The sequence below is a fragment of the Hemicordylus capensis genome, chromosome 8, assembly GCF_027244095.1.
Source record: "Hemicordylus capensis ecotype Gifberg chromosome 8, rHemCap1.1.pri, whole genome shotgun sequence".
NCBI lineage: Eukaryota > Metazoa > Chordata > Lepidosauria > Squamata > Cordylidae > Hemicordylus > Hemicordylus capensis.
The window spans coordinates 10843714-10861084 of record NC_069664.1 but is presented as its reverse complement, the minus strand read 5'-3'; the positions used below and the strand labels follow the sequence as shown (position 1 = coordinate 10861084).

Genomic DNA, 17371 nt, shown 5'->3' with positions numbered 1-17371 from the left:
TTGGATGGAGACTCTTCATTCCATCTTGATAGCCCTTCAGGAGGGGGACTTGCTGTTCTCTGTGGATCTCAGGAGGCGTATCTCCATGTACCCATCCACCCCCTGGACAGGAGGTTTCTGCGCTTTGCCTACGCCGGGGCACATTATCAGTATCATGCGCTCCCCTTCAGTCTCTCGACGGCGCCGCGGGTGTTTACCAAAATCATGGTAGCACTCGTGGCGCACTTGAGAACCAGGGGGATTCATCTTTATCCCTATCTAGATGATCTTTTGATCCAGTCTCCGTCTCGTCTGAAGGCCCAGGAGGATGTCAAGGAGACCCTCACAGTATTGGAAGCCCATGGCTTCCTTGTGAACTTCAAGAAGAGCTCCCTTGTTCCCCAGACCAAGATTCGGGATCTGGGGGCTGTCATTTATTTGACACAAGGGTCTGTCTGTCTGACTTGCGAAAGGAGACAGAAGCTGTTCACCGCATGCCGGAGGTTACGGCTCCTCCCTCACTCCGACATTCTCAGTCTAACTCAACTGCAGGGTCTAATGGTCTCAACGATGGGGATCGTGCCTTGGGCACACTTCCATTCTCGACCCCTTCAGTGGCTGCTCCTGCCTGTTCAGGATCTAGTAACAACCAGGTCCCATCTGAGGATCCCACTTCCATGGACTGGTGGACATCTCAGGCTCTACGCAAAGGGGTAGGCTTCCTGCCAGTCGATCGCATCGTGGTACGACTGATGCCAGTCTTCTGGGATGGGGAGGTCATTGTGGGTGACGGGTGGCTCAAGGTCAGTGGTCAGAGGAGCAGCGGCTCCAGTCAATCAACTGGCTGGAACTTTTGGCCATTCGACTTTCCCCTGTCCAGTTCCTTCCCGAGGTTCGCGACCGTCATGTTCTGGTGCTTACCGACAGTGCCACGGCCAAGGCTCATCTCAATCGTCAGGGGGGACAAAGCATTGGTCCTTGCAAGACCAAAGCCCTGCTGCACTGGGCAGAAAGGAATCTGTATTCACTGGAAGCCGATCACGTCAGCAGGGTGGACAACACAGTGGCGGACTGGTTGAGCCGGTCTCAGCTGGACCAGGCGGAGTGGACTCTGGATGATCAAGTTTTTCAGGCAATCGTTCAACAGTACGGCACTCCCCTGGTGGACCTGTTCACAGTCTCAGTCAATGCCAGAGTGGACAGGTTCTTCTCCGGGTATTTGTCTCCAGGGGTGGAGTGGGTGGATGCCTTGCTATCCCCCTGGCCTCGGGGTCTGCTTTATGCCTTCCCGCCTCTTGCTGTTCTGTCCAGAACGGTGCAAAGGATTCGTCATCAAAGGGCGGAGGTCATTCTTGTGGCTCCGCACTGGCCGCATCGGCCTTGGTTTTCAGACCAGGTTGCTCTGTCAACAGAACCCCCGCTTCCCCTCGGGAGTCGGCCCCATCTCCTTCGACAGGGTCCGGTTTCCCACCCAGACTCAGAGTGGCTCAATCTTCATGCTTGGAGATTGAGAGGGACTCTCTAGTGGCCTGTGGCTATCCTTCCGCAGTTCAAGACGCCATCCTGGCCTCTAGGCGCCCGTCCACAGTCCGAGTGTATCAATCTACTTGGCAGGTGTATTCTCTATGGTGTTGATCCTTGTGGGGAGATCTCCTGTCTCCTTCCGTTGGGCAGGTCTTAGGTTTTTTGCAGGCTGGCTTAGACAGGGGGCTGTGGCACTAGTTGCTTTTGCTGAAGCTCACATTCAGGGAGAATCTTGCGCTATCCCAAGCATGCTTGTGCAGCCTGCAACCCACCTCATTCCTTTTAAAGGGAACTGTCGCAGAAGAGAGCTGTGCAGTCGTGCTCAGATCCTCAGATCCTAAGAGAATGCCTTCTTCGTTACGAACCCTGCTGCCAATTAAGATAGTCAGAGGAGGTCCTTTTGCAGTTACTCCTGGCTCGTCTGGTACTGATTCAGTGGTGGGTCTTTTCTGTAGCTGCCCCAGGGCTGTGGAACACACTCCCTGTCTTACTGGTGGCTTTTAGAAGAGCATGGAAGACACACCTGTTCAGTCAGGCTTTCAGTTGATTTTTTAAAAAACCTTGTTTTAAATTTTAATTTGTTTATCTGTTTTAACTGTTGCTTTCAAAGCTTATGGATGTTTTTATTAGTTGTGAACAGCCTTGAGACCTGGTTATAGGTGGTATTAAAATGTGCTAAATAAATAAAATAAATGCATCCTGGATTTTAAGTGCGAGTCTTTTCTTGCTCTAGTGCAACTTTATTTGTTATGCGAGTGCTTTGTTAGTCAGTGTGTCATTGCTGTGGCCCACCCCGAGTCCTTTGGATAGGGCCGGATTATATCTACAGTATAGCCATGTAATGGATGTGTCCCCAGAAGGCACCTGTCTAGTGGAATGACACTTGCCTGTTTTTGCAGTTAAATGATGCTGCAGCTGCTGACGCAGGCCTCTTCTTCCTCTTCGACAACCGAAAAGTCACCTATGAGCCTCCGATCTCCCCACGGTCTCATCCCGAAAGCATTGACTGCATCCGTAAGAACCTTCTTCTGTTTGGTGTCGCTTGGGGTGGGAGAGGTTGGCAGGTTTTCCCCAAGGAGAATCACTGGTGTGGAAGGATAGTCTTGCGGTTTGCAAGCATTCATCCTGTACCACAAATTCCAGGCTTTCTGTGTGTAAAAGTACCGGAGAAAACTGCCAAATTCTGTTGGAACCCCAACCCTCACACTTATGTTAACCCTAACTCACACTTTTTCTAATGGGAGAGTTTTCTTGCAATTTCCGGAACTTAATGAATTTTCCCGGGGATTTCTTTATGTTTATAGTCGCCTACCTTGCCACCTCTGCCCCCAAAGATCTTCCGTATACCAAGGGGCCAGTTTTGAGGTGGGTCGGAGGGGACGCTTAGGAGCAATAGTATCTACTGCCCTGGTGAGCATGTTGTTCCAGTTCTCCACCAGGGCATCAACAAGATCACTGGCAAAGCCAACATTAAATCCCTCCAAGGCTTCTTGGAATCCTGTTGGGTCCAATAACCTCTTTGAGCGGACCATTCTAATAGGCCCCATACCCCTGCGGAGGTGGAAAGTGGTTGTAAGCCCAACCTTAACCAGATGGTGGTCCATCCATGACAATTTGGAAATCACGGGATTCCCCACACACGGAACACCACCCTGATCAGAGTAAAAGACCAAATCAAGCATGTGACCTGCAATGTGCGTTTGTCCAGAGACCACTTGGAATAGGCCCATAGTTGTCATGGCCGCTATGAACTCCTGAGCTGCCCCGGACAGATTGGTCCTGAAATGAGCATTGAAGTCCCCCAGCACCAAAAGTCTGGGAGACTCCAACGCAAGTTCCACAACCAAGTCCGTGAGCTCAGCAAGGGATTCCATTGGACAGCAGGGTAATCAGTACACCAACAGAAGTCCCAATCTGTCCCTGGTCCCCAAACTTAAGTACACTCATTCAACATGGTCAGATACCACAACAGGGACCCTGGTAAGGGAGATGTTATCCTTATAGACCACAACCACTCCCCCTCCCCGCCCATGTCCCCTCACCTGCTCCTCTACAGAATACCCTGGAGGAAGAAGCTGGGACCAGACTGGGCCACTAGCCTCCCCCAACCAAGTCTCTGTGATACACACCAGGTCGGCACCTTCATCCATAATCAAATCATGGATGAGTTCAGGTTTATTTTGGACCAACCTGGCATTGCAGAGGAGGAAGGTAAGGCTATGTGGGTTGTTGGCAGTGCTCCTCAAGGTCACAGAGCTGGCAGGACAGCCGGAGGGGGAGACAGCTATTAAATTTCTGCCTACTGGAACGTCCTGCTGACCTGCCAACGTTACTCCTTCTGTTCCCCACCACCACCGGAATAGCTGCCCCACAAGGAACGAAGGCGCCCCCTGTCTCCCCATCTCTAGACAAACCCAGACACATTACAACTACTTCAACCCAATCTAACCAACAATGAAGTGAGCAAGATACATTATATATTATATTATAATATATTATATATTATAATATATATTATATCATATCATATATAGAGGGAGAGATCCAAATTTTGCACCAAGAAGATCTGGATTCTGCAGTATTCACAGACCATGCGTATTAAGAACATCTGCCAAATGTATTCTGCTTTTGCTAGCCCTGGGGCGGAGCAGTGGTGCTACTGAGCTACCCTTTGGCTTGTGAGATTTCTTCACTGCCCACACACTTTAGAATACTTTTTCTCCCTTTCCTGTGACTCTAGAACCCTGGGTCCCTCCATGAGACTGATTGGCAGGAAATTCAGGACAGACCCCCTCCGAAAGAGACAAGTTGGGCCTGGGACAGCAGGAGCCAGGGCTTGGCATGCTTAGCTCCACAAACTGAGCTGGGCTGGATTTTCTGGTTTCTGCCTAGCTCCCTGGGCTCCATTCTTTGCGACTCTCCTCTCCGCTCTCCCGCTTTCCTTCCACAGTTCAGGATTCAAAGAAGATCCTCAACTACTTCCAGCTGCGCAAAGTGTGGGGTCAGGTCTGGCATGCAATCTGGAGGCTGAACGAAGACGCTAACCAGCTTCAGCAGGGCCAGCGAGCAGCCATGTAAGTGACGGGGTGCCTTGTGCGGTGTAGGGCCGGCTGGGTGGGGATGGAACTGGATGGTTGCTCAGACATGTCATGGACAGGCCTGTGTGAATACTACATGCCACAGAAATTCCCTGTGGCCGGGGAAGTTATGATGCTGCAATTAAAAAACAAAACAAAACTGATCTACATTAATTTGCCTAATTGATTCTGCCTTTGCTAGCTCTGGGAAGGGACTGGGACCTAGCCTGGAAGCCCTGCCCAGCTGCCCTCTGAAATTGCAGAATGCCCCACCCCCTGCATGATTTCATGTTCATGTTTGCAGTCATAGGGACTAGAAACGTGACTTCTTAAAATCAAAAAGATTGACGCAGAAGTTCACGGGGTGCTGCATTCTGCCCTGGATATCAGTGTCTGGACATCGCAACCATGTGGCATGCACACAGCTTTTGATTCCAGGCTCCTGTCATCTGTGGGTATGAGAAGACTACAAGTTAAGGCCGGGTTCTTCATTGCAAGACTTGGAGGCAGTGGCAGCCCCCACCAATGCTGTGTCCCCCCCGCCAACTAGCAGTTTATTGGGCCCGTGTGAAGCTGTGGCTGAAACGGAATGCTCTGCCCAGCCTCCCTGGCACCATGTGGAGGTGACCATTCCCACCCACCCTGCAGAGAACGGAGCCCTCTTGAGCCCCTTTACCCTCTTGGAAGGCGTGCACAGAGTGCCTCCCCCCCCCCCCCCGGCCAGGGTTTTCTCCTAGAACTCCTAAGAGAGGGCTCCGTCTCTCAGAGGGCCCTCCCAGCACTGTCAGCGCAGTGGGAAATCGTTCCTGCACCGAAGTGGTGTCTGCTTGAAAAATATTGAAGATGATGGGAGCGAAAAGGTTTGGGCCATATGGCTGGGCTGGCACTGGGTATGGAGAGTGGCTGTGGAAGTCGGGGTGTGAGTGGGGAGGGGGACATGTAGCTGCAGAGCCTGGAGCGTCGTTGGCTGGACCTCATCGGAGGGAATGACTCTTTCCCCCCGCCACCTGGCCTCACAGGAGGAACGTTCTCAGGCACAACAGCACACTTTCCAAGATGAAGAACTCCATGGCTTCCCTGTCGCAGCAGCTGAAGGCCAAGCTGGACTTCTTCAGAACCAGCATCCAGATTGACCTGGAGAAGTACCATGAGCAGATTGAGTTTGGAATCAGTGAGTTCTGCTTGCAGGGCAGGCGGGGGGGTGGGAGGAGTTCCTTTTCCTCTCCCCGCCCTGCTCCCTCTCCTTTTCGGCACAGGGCAGCTCACTTTCTCTCTCTTCCCATGGTTCTTGGTGTGCGAGGCCAGCCTCTTTCAGGAGACATGAGCCGTTGCTGACCTAGTTCTTGTTTGTCTCGGGGCCACACTGTGTGGTCTACAGAATCCCATGGTGGTCTTGCCTGCCCCAGCTCAGCTTGCCTTCTCTTGGCTTAGACTGGACTCCTTGCTCTCCTAGAGGCCCCCATGTTAAGGAGCGGGGTGGGGTTGCCTGCCACCTGTTTCTGCTCCCCTAACCACTCCGTTCCTTGGCTCTCTCCTACCAGGTAGCCAGGGCCATCTACCTTGCCTCTGTCATTCCCCTCAGCCTCTCTGCCCTGGCCCAGAATGAGCACCCAGCATGGCCAACAATCCCACATCTGCATGTTGGAGGGTTGGGCGGGGGTGTGTGTGTGTGTGTGTGTGTCCTCACAAGACTTGACCTGCCCAAGGAAGCCAACCTTCTGGTCCTTTTGGCTGAAGTGCTGCTGCCACCACCATCTCCTCCTCCTCCTCCTCCTCCTCCTCTTACTATTTATATACTGCTTTTTAACAAAAGTTTCCAAAGTAGTTTACATAGAAAAATAAATAAGACAGTTCCCTGTGCTCAAAGGGCAACAAAAGATTTCTTTCTTTCTTTAAAGGGACCCCAACAGTAGCCACTGGAGGGGCGCTGTGCTGGGGCTGGATAGGGCTAGATGCTCTCCTCCTGCTAAATATAGGAGCCTCTTCCCTTTAAAAGGTGCCTCTTTGCTCAGGTAGCAGGGGTGCCTCTGTACTGCTTAACATTGGGCTTCATCGCTGCTGTTGCTTCCCCTCGCCTCCTGACCTTCCCAGCCCACCCGGATCCATGAGGAAGGCCCCCACCTCCTGACATTCCTGGACATCTTGGACTGCCAAGGAGGTCTCCAAGTTGGAATACTCCTCCATGCGAAAAACACTTGGCATGCAGGAAACATGTCAGGAAGAAAGTCTATGCTAGAATCTGCTTCCTGACATGCTAGTTTCTCTGGGCAGGGAGTACTTTGCACAAGGGAGGATTTGAACATTCAGCGCTTCTTGATGTGTAATATGTAATGATCTCCCAGTGGCACCTTAGAGATGCATCACGTGATGCTGCTGATCTCCTCCCTTGATGCTTGATTGGCGGAGGAGTTGCACTTCTGGCGTGGTCTCTGTCCCCTCTCGTCCTATGCAGCTCCTGAAGCCGTGCCCTGTGCAGCATCCCACCCGGCCTCACCCCAAATTTAGATGGGAATCCAGCTGGACGGCTCCCTATTCCTGACAAGCTTTTCTTCCACCTGCAGCGGGAATAGGCAGTTGGTGGCCCATGGACTTCCTTTCTAGGCCCCCGCAGAGCTCCAGCTCCCAAGGGCGTCCCCTTGTTCATCTGCCATTGATATCCGACTGAGCAAAGTGGCACCTTTCAGAGTGGGGATTCTCCTGTATTTAGCAGGGGGAGAGCAACTGGCCCTCTCCAACCCTAGCACAGCATCCCTCCAGTGGCTGTCGCTGGTGTCTACCTTACATTTCTCTTTAGATTGTGAGCCCTTTGGACAGGGACCGTCTTATTTATTTGTTTTCTATGTAACCCCCTTTGAGAACTTCTGTTGAAAAGCGGTTTAGTGGCAGTGGCACTTGCCCACTCTGAGACACAGAGAAAAGGCTCTTTAGCCTCCTCTTTCCCAGTGTGAACGGCCACAGAGAGTTTGCCGGCCCTCCCAACCCTATCTGACTTCAAAGTTGGCCTTTGCTTTTGTTGTGTTTTTTAATTAATGAGTTGCTGACCAAGGCACTGTGGTGTCATCTCTGTGCAGAGTAAACCATGCACAATGGTACCTTTTAATCCCTGCCTTGTCTCACCAGTCAAGGCATTTAGGTTTTATTGGGCTCTTTAAACCTTTGAGAAAGCTCAAACAGATGTTTTTCCTGATTGTGAAAGGCCCTCAACAAAAGTTTCAAACCATTGCTCTGTTCTCTTTACAGCATCTGAGAAACTGCTGCTGGCCTGGAAGGAAATGGAGCAGGCTGTAGAGCTCTGTGGACGGGTAGGCTTCTACTTTTATATGGGGATGTTTTCTGGGGCTCTCCTGGGAGGTGGGGCAGGAGAGATGGGGGCACATCGTGCCTGCTCTACTGGGCTTTAGGAAGCTGCAGATGAGTGGGCAAGGATTTGTGGGGGTTGTACATACTAACCCTTGCAAACAAATGCAAGCAGAAAGCTAGTGATGTGGGTGCTATTTTGGAAGCCTTAATTGTTTCTCTCTCTTGGTTTTAGCAGCACTGGACAGGAAAATCACAGGGATTGTAAATCGGGGATAATTGTTCTGTGCAATTAGAGATCAAGTGCTTGTTGTCTTTCACACCCTTCTGCAAATAGCAAACCAACAGTTAATATAATTGTGATGCTAGTGGTTATGCTGCTTTTGCAAGGTCAGATTCTACACAGTGTTCAAACTAATTTTTTCATTTTAAAAAGAATGTTTTTTAAAAGGACTGATGAGATGTAGAGGGCACATTTCAAAGCCAGAGAGGAACTATTTTAGCAAAGCCTTTTTGGGTTGACTTGAAAGAGAGGATAATGACACATGGTACGAAATGCAGGCTGCAGTGATTAGATTAATAAAATTAAAATATCTAATTACCTGAAAACCTACCCCTGATAAACTGAGCAGCAATTTTTTAAAATTACTATTTTGAGTTATAAAACCTGCAGGTGGCAAGCATGATCTTAAGAGGCATTCCCCCTTTTCTCTCACACACAAGAGAGGTGGTCCCGTGATAGCAAGCATGAATTGTCCCTTTTGCTAAGCAGGGTCTGCCATCCTTTACAGTTGAATGGGAGACTACATGTGTGAGCACTGTCAGGTATTCCCCTTTGGGGATGGGGATGCCCTGGGAAGAGCACCTGCATGCTTGCATGCAGAAAGTTCCAAGTTCCCTCGCTGGCATCTGTAGATAGGGCTGAGAGAAATTCCTGCCTGCAACCTTGGAGAAGCCGCTGCCAGTCTGTGAAGACATAGGAACATAGGAAGCTGCCATATACTGAGTCAGACCATTGGTCCATCTAGCTCAGTATTGTCTACACAGACTGGCAGCGGCTTCTCCAAGGTTGCAGGCAGGAATCTCTCTCAGCCCTATCTTGGAGATGCTGCCAGGGAGGGAACTTGGAACCTTCTGCTCTTCCCAGAGCTGCTACTGAGCTAGATGGACCAATGGTCTAATTCAATATGAGGCAGCTTCCTAAGTTCCCATGAATTTAACAGCTAGATTGAGTGCCCGCAGCAGAAGAGGGGATAAGGCAACCCAGTAATAAAATGCATAAATCCAGTATTTTGAGTGTTCAAGGCACTTCACGTACACCAGGAACATAGGAAGCTGCCAGACCACTGGTCCACAGCAACCAATGGATTTGTGCTCTCAACATGTCATTTTGAAAGACCATGGTGTGTTGGCAAACATTTGCATTTTAATTTTACTCGGGGTGTTTGTGGACTTTGGGGTTCAGAATCAAACAATTGTGCCTCATCATTGAGCCTCACTAGGTCTGGGGCTGAAAGGCCTTCTATGACATCAGCTGTGACTTCACAGCAGCCAAACCAATAGTGGCTAGACAAGCCCAAGATACAACGTCCTGCTTGGAAAAGGGTATCTCTACCAGTTTTCTTGGGGAGAAGGCCGCCTTCCCATTGCCAACCTGAGAGTCTTCAAAACAGTGGCAGAAAAGGACTAGTTACCTGCAGCCTAAACTACCATGAGCAAGTTTCTTAGAAACATAAGAAGCTGCCTAGTACTGAGCCAGACCATTGGTCCAGCTAACTCAGTATTGTCTACACTGACTGGCAGCAGCTCTCCAAGGTTCCAGGCAGGAGACTCTCCCAGCCCTACCTGGAGAAGCTGCCAGGGATTGAACCTGGGAACTGTCAGCATGCAGAGCAGATGCTCTACCACTGAGCTGTTGCCCCACCCTCAAAGATGGCATATATGGTCCTCCCATCCACACCAAGACCTGCTTAGCTTCAGTAGGGTGGCTGTATCTTAAACCATGCTCTGAGATCCAGATGACTGAATGATTCTGGGTGACAGTTGTCCTCCTTTCTGCTCTAAGGAGAAGGATGTTGAGCAGCTGGTGAAGAAGACCATGGCCCTCCAGACAGACATTGTGGAATTGCAGAGAATCCCCCAGGGCCGGAAACAAGGGATCAACTTGGATGATCTGTATGTAGTTCGTTTGGATGCTTCTATTTTGGCTTTAGCTCTGTCCTTAAAGAGATTTTTCTTGCAAATATTCATCCCAGCCTGGCGTGGTGGAAAATGACCTCTGTTATCAGCATGCCAATCCTCTGTCTTGGCAAGTGGTCACGAGTGCATAATGCTGGCTTCTGTTTAGGTCACCCACTATTTAGAAGACTCTGTAGAAGTCACAGAAAGCTGGGTATACGTATTGAAGCCTGTGGGACTGAATATTTAACCAAGCATGTCAGTCCAGTTCAATTCACTAGAGCTGTGTGTTTGTGCTTCTCTTTCTCCAGGGTGCTCTCATGGGCAACTGAGGTTAAAAAGGGCCAGCAGGTCATGCAGTCTGCTTTGTGATGTATTACTGGTACTAAGGCTGCAATCCTCTGCACACTTGCCTGGAAGTAAACCCTACTAGATACAGTGAGACTTACTTCTGAGTAAGCATGCATAGGATTGCTCTATAAAATTCAACTTATGCATTCAGCAGCATTGAGTGGTGAAGACTTTTCTTCTGGACTGTACCATCTTCAGACTAATTCAGCTTCTTGTTCCCTAGAAGACATAGGGAGATGTCTTATACAGAGTCTGGCCATCTGCGTCCCTGTGGTCTTCTCTGAGTGGCAGTGACTCTTGGGTTCTAGGCCAAGGTCTTTCCCAGCTTGCTGGGACCTTCTGGACACAAGCCATGACATGTATCCCTGAGCCTATTGTACTTTCCCTGAATACCTCCCCTTCACACCTGCATTTCCCAGGTGGTTATTGTATTTCTGCTTCTTTTGTAGAGAAAATCAAGCAAAGGACTTGTACCGGAAGCTAAGGGAAAAGCCAAGAGGTAAGAGGCATGGTAGCTTTGGAATATTGCTACAGGTGGGCTGCAAGTAGAGAACAGAGAGGACTACAAGACATTAAAGCAGTTCAACTCCTGCCTGTGGCTTCCAGCGGCATCTGGGGGGCCACTGTGGGAAACAGGATGCTGGACTAGATGGGCCTCCTTGGGCCTGATCCAGCAGGGCTGGTCTTATGTTCACATGATGATGATGAAGAGGGAAGGAGCCTCCTACCCTAGTGCGGGAGCTGTGCCACTCCCATTTGCTGCTCTGCTGGGTAGGAAAGCTTTGTTTGTAGCCTTTGTCCTACCCAGCTGCTGAATACCTTCTGACCCAGATGACGCTTCACAGATTAAAAGAAATTTTACGTTGTAACAGATTGTTAGGATGGGCTGAAGGGGCTGGGCTTCCAGGGAGGGGAAAGTGGCTTCTTCTAATGGATTTAGCTGAAGGAGTAGAAATGTCTTGATGGAGAGGGAGAAGCAGAGCTGGTCTTGTGGTAAAGTAAGGTGGTGCTGTCAAGTCGGGTTGACTCCTGGCAACCACAGAGTCATGTGGTTGTCTTTGGTAGAATACAGGAGAGGTTTACCATTGCCATCTCCTGCACAGTATGAGCTGATGCCTTTCAGCACCTTCCTATATCGCTGCTGCCTGATATAGGTCTTTCCCATAGTCTGGGAAACACACCAACAGGGATTCGAACCAGCAGCCTCTTGCTCCCTAGGCAAGTTACTGCCCCACTGCGCCATTAGGTGGCCGGTGGTCTTGTAAAAGCGTGGTGTAGTGGGAGCCAGCGTGGTGCAGTGGTTAGAGTGCTGGACTAGGACCGAAGAGACCCGAGTTCAAATCCCCATTCAGCCATGATACTAGCTGGGTGACTCTGGGCCAGTCACTTCTCTCTCAGCCTAACCTACCTCACAGGGTTGTTGTGAGGAGAAGCTTAAGTATGTAGTACTCTGGGCTCCTTGGAGGAAGACCAGGATATAAAATGTAGAATGAATGAATAAATACATAAATAAAGTGTGCCATTGAGCTGGTGTTGACTCCTGGTGACCACAGAGCACTGTGGTTGTTTTTTGTAGAATACAGGAGGGGTTTACCCTTGCCTGTAGAAAGCATGAATTGTCCCCTTTGCTAAGCAGGTCTGCCCTGGTTTGCATTTGAATAAGAGGTTACTTGTGTGAGCACTGTAAGATATTCCCCTCAAGGGATGGGGCTGCTCTGGGAAGAGCATTTGCATGCAGAAGGTTCCCCCCCCCCATCCCTGCAGCAAGATAGAGATCAGAGAAACTCTTGCTGCGACACCCCACCTCTCAGGAGTTTCAGCCCCTTTGGCTGCTTCTCATACCCTATACCTCCTCCCAACAGCTGCATAAAGCAGTGCCAGACAGAGAACTACTTTCATACTCATGCTTTTTTATGAGCACTCTTTTTCTGTCACTTGATTTCTTATCTTTTCTCTCTCTCTAGACCAAAGGGCTAGCGGAGACAGTCAAGAAGTAGTCCGGTTGCTGTTGCAGGCAATCCAGACGTTTGAAAAAAAAGTCCGCCTCCTTTATGGTCAGCTCAGGTAGGACCCCAAAACACCCCTTGTAATGGCTACTTCATTGCAAGTTGGAACAGGGATAATGCCATCCAGTGCAGATAGGCACTGTTTTCACAAGGTGAGAGCTGGCATGGTATCACGAGTAGAGTGTTGGATGAGGACTGGAGAGAGGCAAGTTCAAATTCCCCTTGATCATCCATGAAACTCACTGGATGGCTCTGGGTCAGTCTCCCTCTGACGATTAATCATTATTTGTTATTTCTCTGTGTAAACCGCCCTGAGCCATTTTTGGAATGGCAGTATAGAAACTGAATGTATGAATAATCTTTATCACGGTCCAAGACCAGCATAAGATAGTGTGAGCTCTCTCTGACTAACTCACAGAGTTGTTGTGAGGATAAACATAACCATGTACATAGTCCTCTGGGCTCCTTGGAGAAAGAGCGGGATATAAATGTGAATAAATAAGATTTGGCATTGACTCCACCACTCAGATACCTGTAAGCTACACATTTTCTCTGGCTCTCAGCTGGCCCATGCAGCCACGCCTTGATACAGCTGCTGATCAGTGACCAGATATCTTTCTTTTCTTTTTTAAAAAACAGTAATACAGTTGTCTGCAAGCAAAAGGCCCTGGAGTTGTTTCCGAAAGTGGACGAGGTGATGAGCCTGATGAGTGAAGATGAGGAGAAGGTTGTCAAACTTCAGGAGAAACGGCAGAAAGAACTCTGGAACCTGCTGAAAATTGCCTGTGTGCGTGAAGTGAAAGATAGTTGCTAAGAATGTCAGGTTCTTCTCCACCTGGCAGAGATCAGCTAGTGCAACGGAGCCCTTGCTCTGGCAATCCCCCCCTCATTGCTTTGAATGAACCTATTCCTTGTCTTCGGAGGGATGCCTGTTTGATACAGACATTCTGATACAGACACTCTGGGCCACACCCTCTCTCCTGGGGGCACTTGGTCCAGCCTATTGGCCTATATCAGCTGGGGATGTGCCCCAGAGCACACCCATCACTCCCCACTGCAGAGTGCGCTTGGTAGGAAGTCAGGGTTGATCTATCCTATCCCCTCTTCCCATGGTAGGCAACAGCAGCAAGCACTTTCTCCTGCAAATAATTTATTTTCCCCATCTTGCTGTGTGCAGAAAGCTTAATTTTTCTCTTCCCCTTCTCCAGAGTAAGGTGCGTGGTCCTGTCAGTGGCAGTCCAGACAGCATGAATGCATCACGCCTTAGTAACCCTGCCCAGCTGTCATTGCAGCCTCCAGAACCACATAGTAATGTGCCGGAACCTGGGATTAAAAGGTATGATATGACAATGTGATGAATATTTATATACTGTTTTTCAACAAAAAGTTCCCAATGCGGTTTACATAATATATATAGAAATAAATTTTAAAAATGGCTCCCTATCCCCAAAGGGCTCACAATCTTAAAAAACAAACCAACCCAGAAGACAGACACCAGCAACAGCCACTGGAGGGATGCTGTGCTGGGGATGGATCAGTAATGTTGAAAGCAACTGTTCTGTTTCAAAGCTGCTGCAAAGTAGAAGACTGTGCAAAGCTTCAGAGGCTAAACCCGTTCCAGACTGAAGTGGCCAAACCAAACTGCACTGGTTTGGGTTGAACTTGGGCTGTATTGACTAGGAAGAGGTTCAGCCTCCTATGCTTCCCTTCCCCCATCCACTTCCCCATGCTTATCTTCCTGGGCTCCAGGAGAGGTGAGATGCTTGTGACAGTGAGGGATCAGGTGCTGGTATATGTGTGGAATCTGTTTCAAATGTTTCAGAAGATTCTCCCCCCCCCCCCCGCAGCACTAGACTCCTGTGAACGCATCAGGATTTCGTGGGAACGGATGACTTTTTAGCGGTTTCAGCCCTCCCAGTGGGATATTCAGCATTTCTAGATGCCAGCACAGCAGCACAACCAAAATATCTTGGTCAAAGACACTTCCAGCATGGTGACCAGAAAACTGGCGTTACGTGTTTGTTTGTTTTACAACTGTCAGTTGGATAAACCTCCCACCACTTCACTTAATGTGTTCCGCAGTGTGTAGTGAACATCAGGCTGACCTAGAGTGCTTTTGGAAAGAGAGTCCTATAACCAAGCTTCAAGATACCTGAATATGTAAGATGCAAGTAGGTCAAGATTGAGGCACAGGGTTTAGAGACAGCATATCCTCTGGCCACTGTGTTTAAGCTTCCCAGATTGTAATTTTATGTATCTGATATGTGGGTCTTAGGCAGCTATGGACCTAGGTTACCTTTTATTGCAAATTATTAAATAGGGAAAAGCAGCACACTCCGGATCCTGGCAAAAATCTTGGTGTCATGAGCAAGCCGACTCCCTTTGTACTAGTGGTAGTTGCTCTCTGGGGTTTGTGAGGCCCTCTCTCCCATAGGTCTCCTGTCTTTTGCTTCTTAGTGAGGAGCTACTGCTGGAATCCCAGAGCCTCTGCAGCCAACTGGAGAACGTGATGCTCAGCACAATGAATGACCAGGAGCACAGCTTTATGGTGACACCCCTTGTGTTTATGCTGCAAGGGTTGGGGGGAGGTCTGAGTAACTGTTTCCACCCAGCTGTATGTTTTTAAGGGGTGGGGGTATGGAAAGCAAACTGCTGGGGGAGAAGAGTTTGGTTAGTCTTCAGTATATTTAGAGCACCCCTTTAGCTGCATTCTCAATCAATTCTAGCAAAATAAAGATCTTCAAGGTAGGAAGGGAACCCTTCCGAAGAACGTGATCACTTTGTGAATGAGACGTGTCTAACTGAGCATTTGATTTCTTGTTTAGGCTTTGGACTGGAGTTGGCTGAAGCTTCAAGTGGAAGGAAGAGAAAGCCTAGAACAAACCCAGATGTGAAGGCAGCTTTAGTTTTAAGCAGCTTAAAACCCAACTGTTTTCTTCATGATGGATGGCCAGATAGGACTGCAGGCTTGTCCTTGAATAAGAAACCTGTACCTGTTGACTACTGATGGATGCACCTGGTTGGATGCTGAGTGAGCCAGGATACTGGGGCTGGATGGTCCCTTGGTCTGATCCAGCAGGGTTTTTTTCTTTCTTATGTAGCACCACATAAGACTCTTTAAAAACATCTGTATATAAATACATACTTTCTGTACTGTTTTGAGTGAAGTGTCTACCTGGCTCCTTAGTGTTTAAGTTGCCCTCAAAGCCTGACCATTTCCATCTTGGTTCTGCTTTTGACTCACAGAAAATGAATCTGGAGGAGCCAGTTCTCGGAAACAGCTGCCAGATGGGGTAGGTCAGCCCATCTTCTTCAGCAGCAGACAACCAAATTAAGATTACTCCCTCCCGCTGGCTTCATTGGCATTGTCTGCTAATAGCATTGGGCTTAGGTCCTATTCAGAGAGAATTTTCTCGCCTTTCAAACCAGGACTATCGAGACAGTAGGATTGAGAGGATCCAACAGCCATCAGATCTGGAGGGGCTAAGGAGGTTTTCCAGGGGCTGAACCTTCAGAATCCACTGTGCCCTTCCTAGAACATCTTTTATGCAGTTATGGCTGTTCTGTCAGATAACCTCAGGGCAACATGATTCATCAATCAAAATAATTAAACCTGCAGAAAGGATGTTTTGGCAAAGACAGCTACCACTGGAGTGTGGGATCAGGAGAGAAGATCCACAACTGCAAGACAACTAGCTAACCAGGCCTAAATCAAGGGAGTGGTGCCTCAACAGTCTGTGGCTACAAGATCTCATTTCCAACAGTAGATGCATTTATCTCTCCAGTCAGTGTTGTCAGCAGAACTTTTTTCCAGTGTCAGCTGCTAGGTGACCTTAGGGTTGCCTTTGCACTTTGGCATTCCTATTTGAAATGTGTCCATTTAACCTGGTTTTCAGAGTTGGTGAAAGCCATTGCTCTACCAAACTTCCTTACCAGAGGGTCCCCTAGTCATTCAGACCCAGCCTGCCCCAGTCTCAGACGGAAACTGTAAGATGCATCTTAACAGCTCAGGGTTCTGAGAAGGGAGCAGTCAACATGTTTCGGTCATCAGTCACAAATTACATTTGAATCCACTTAGAAGTCATTTCTTAGCTGATAGAGACACAAACAGGTAGCCAACAGCAGACAAGGTTTAGGCTTTTGGCATGCCAGGAAGAGGCAAGCTCCTCACTAAGTATTCCCAAGCATCAGGTAGCCCTAACCAGCGTTTGGGAGAAAAGGACCCCAGTTCTCACATCATTCCAGCCGAGATGCTTTCTTAGAGAAGTCTTGCTCTTGCATCAGTACACAGATAGCCCAACTGGGATCTCCACAAGCCTTAACCAAGGAATCCTTAATCAGGTCAGCCTGTCAAGTTGCTATCCTGAAGAGTCTCATTTTTTAGTTCTATAACACTGGCCAGGCAGCTTTCATATGTTGCTGCCTTAGTGTGAAAACAGGGCTGTACCTAGAACTGATCCTTCTTACACCCTGTAAATCGATACTGTTTTAGAGGGCCCATGAGGATTCTATTACCACCTTTTTTCAAAGCCCAAATACCCCAGAGAAAGAATGGAGCACACATTAAGACAGCCAAGCAATTGCCTCCTTCTACTAAGGAAAAAGAAAAAGGGAATAGTTAGGGGTTGGTGGGAGAAATCCTGGAAGTAATCCCTCTCTCACTTGTGCTTGCATTTTCTGCTGTGCTTGTATGGCAAACGTGGGGTCTAAAAACAGTAACCCAAGTGGGTTGGTTGGCAAAAGTAAGGCAGCACTGTTGGATTATAACTCCCAGCCACAGTGGCCAACCATGAGGGATGATGGGAGTTTTCGTCCAATAAGAACTGGCAGGCCACAGTTGTGCAGCCCTGCTATAAGGCAACCCCTCATTCTTGCACTTGGCTTCCCATTTAACTTTACCGGGTTTGTCCCTGGCAAGAACGTTTAATGCTAAAGAGACAGTAGTAACCACACAGGGGG

General features: G+C 48.9%; 1 protein-coding gene across 1 annotated transcript in view; it reads left to right on the top strand.

The window, feature by feature from the left end:
- Positions 1-15570, top strand: part of IKBKB (inhibitor of nuclear factor kappa B kinase subunit beta) — a 33709-nt gene extending 18139 nt beyond the window's left edge. The window contains exons 11-21 of the mRNA XM_053269155.1: positions 2403-2517; positions 4454-4577; positions 5600-5751; positions 7821-7882; positions 9943-10052; positions 10856-10905; positions 12371-12470; positions 13052-13199; positions 13621-13748; positions 14870-14960; positions 15238-15570. Of these exons, the coding sequence (XP_053125130.1) occupies positions 2403-2517; positions 4454-4577; positions 5600-5751; positions 7821-7882; positions 9943-10052; positions 10856-10905; positions 12371-12470; positions 13052-13199; positions 13621-13748; positions 14870-14960; positions 15238-15306 (1149 nt within the window). The 3' untranslated portion in view covers positions 15307-15570. The remainder of the gene's footprint in view (positions 1-2402; positions 2518-4453; positions 4578-5599; positions 5752-7820; positions 7883-9942; positions 10053-10855; positions 10906-12370; positions 12471-13051; positions 13200-13620; positions 13749-14869; positions 14961-15237) is intronic.
- Positions 15571-17371: the final 1801 nt, after the last annotated feature.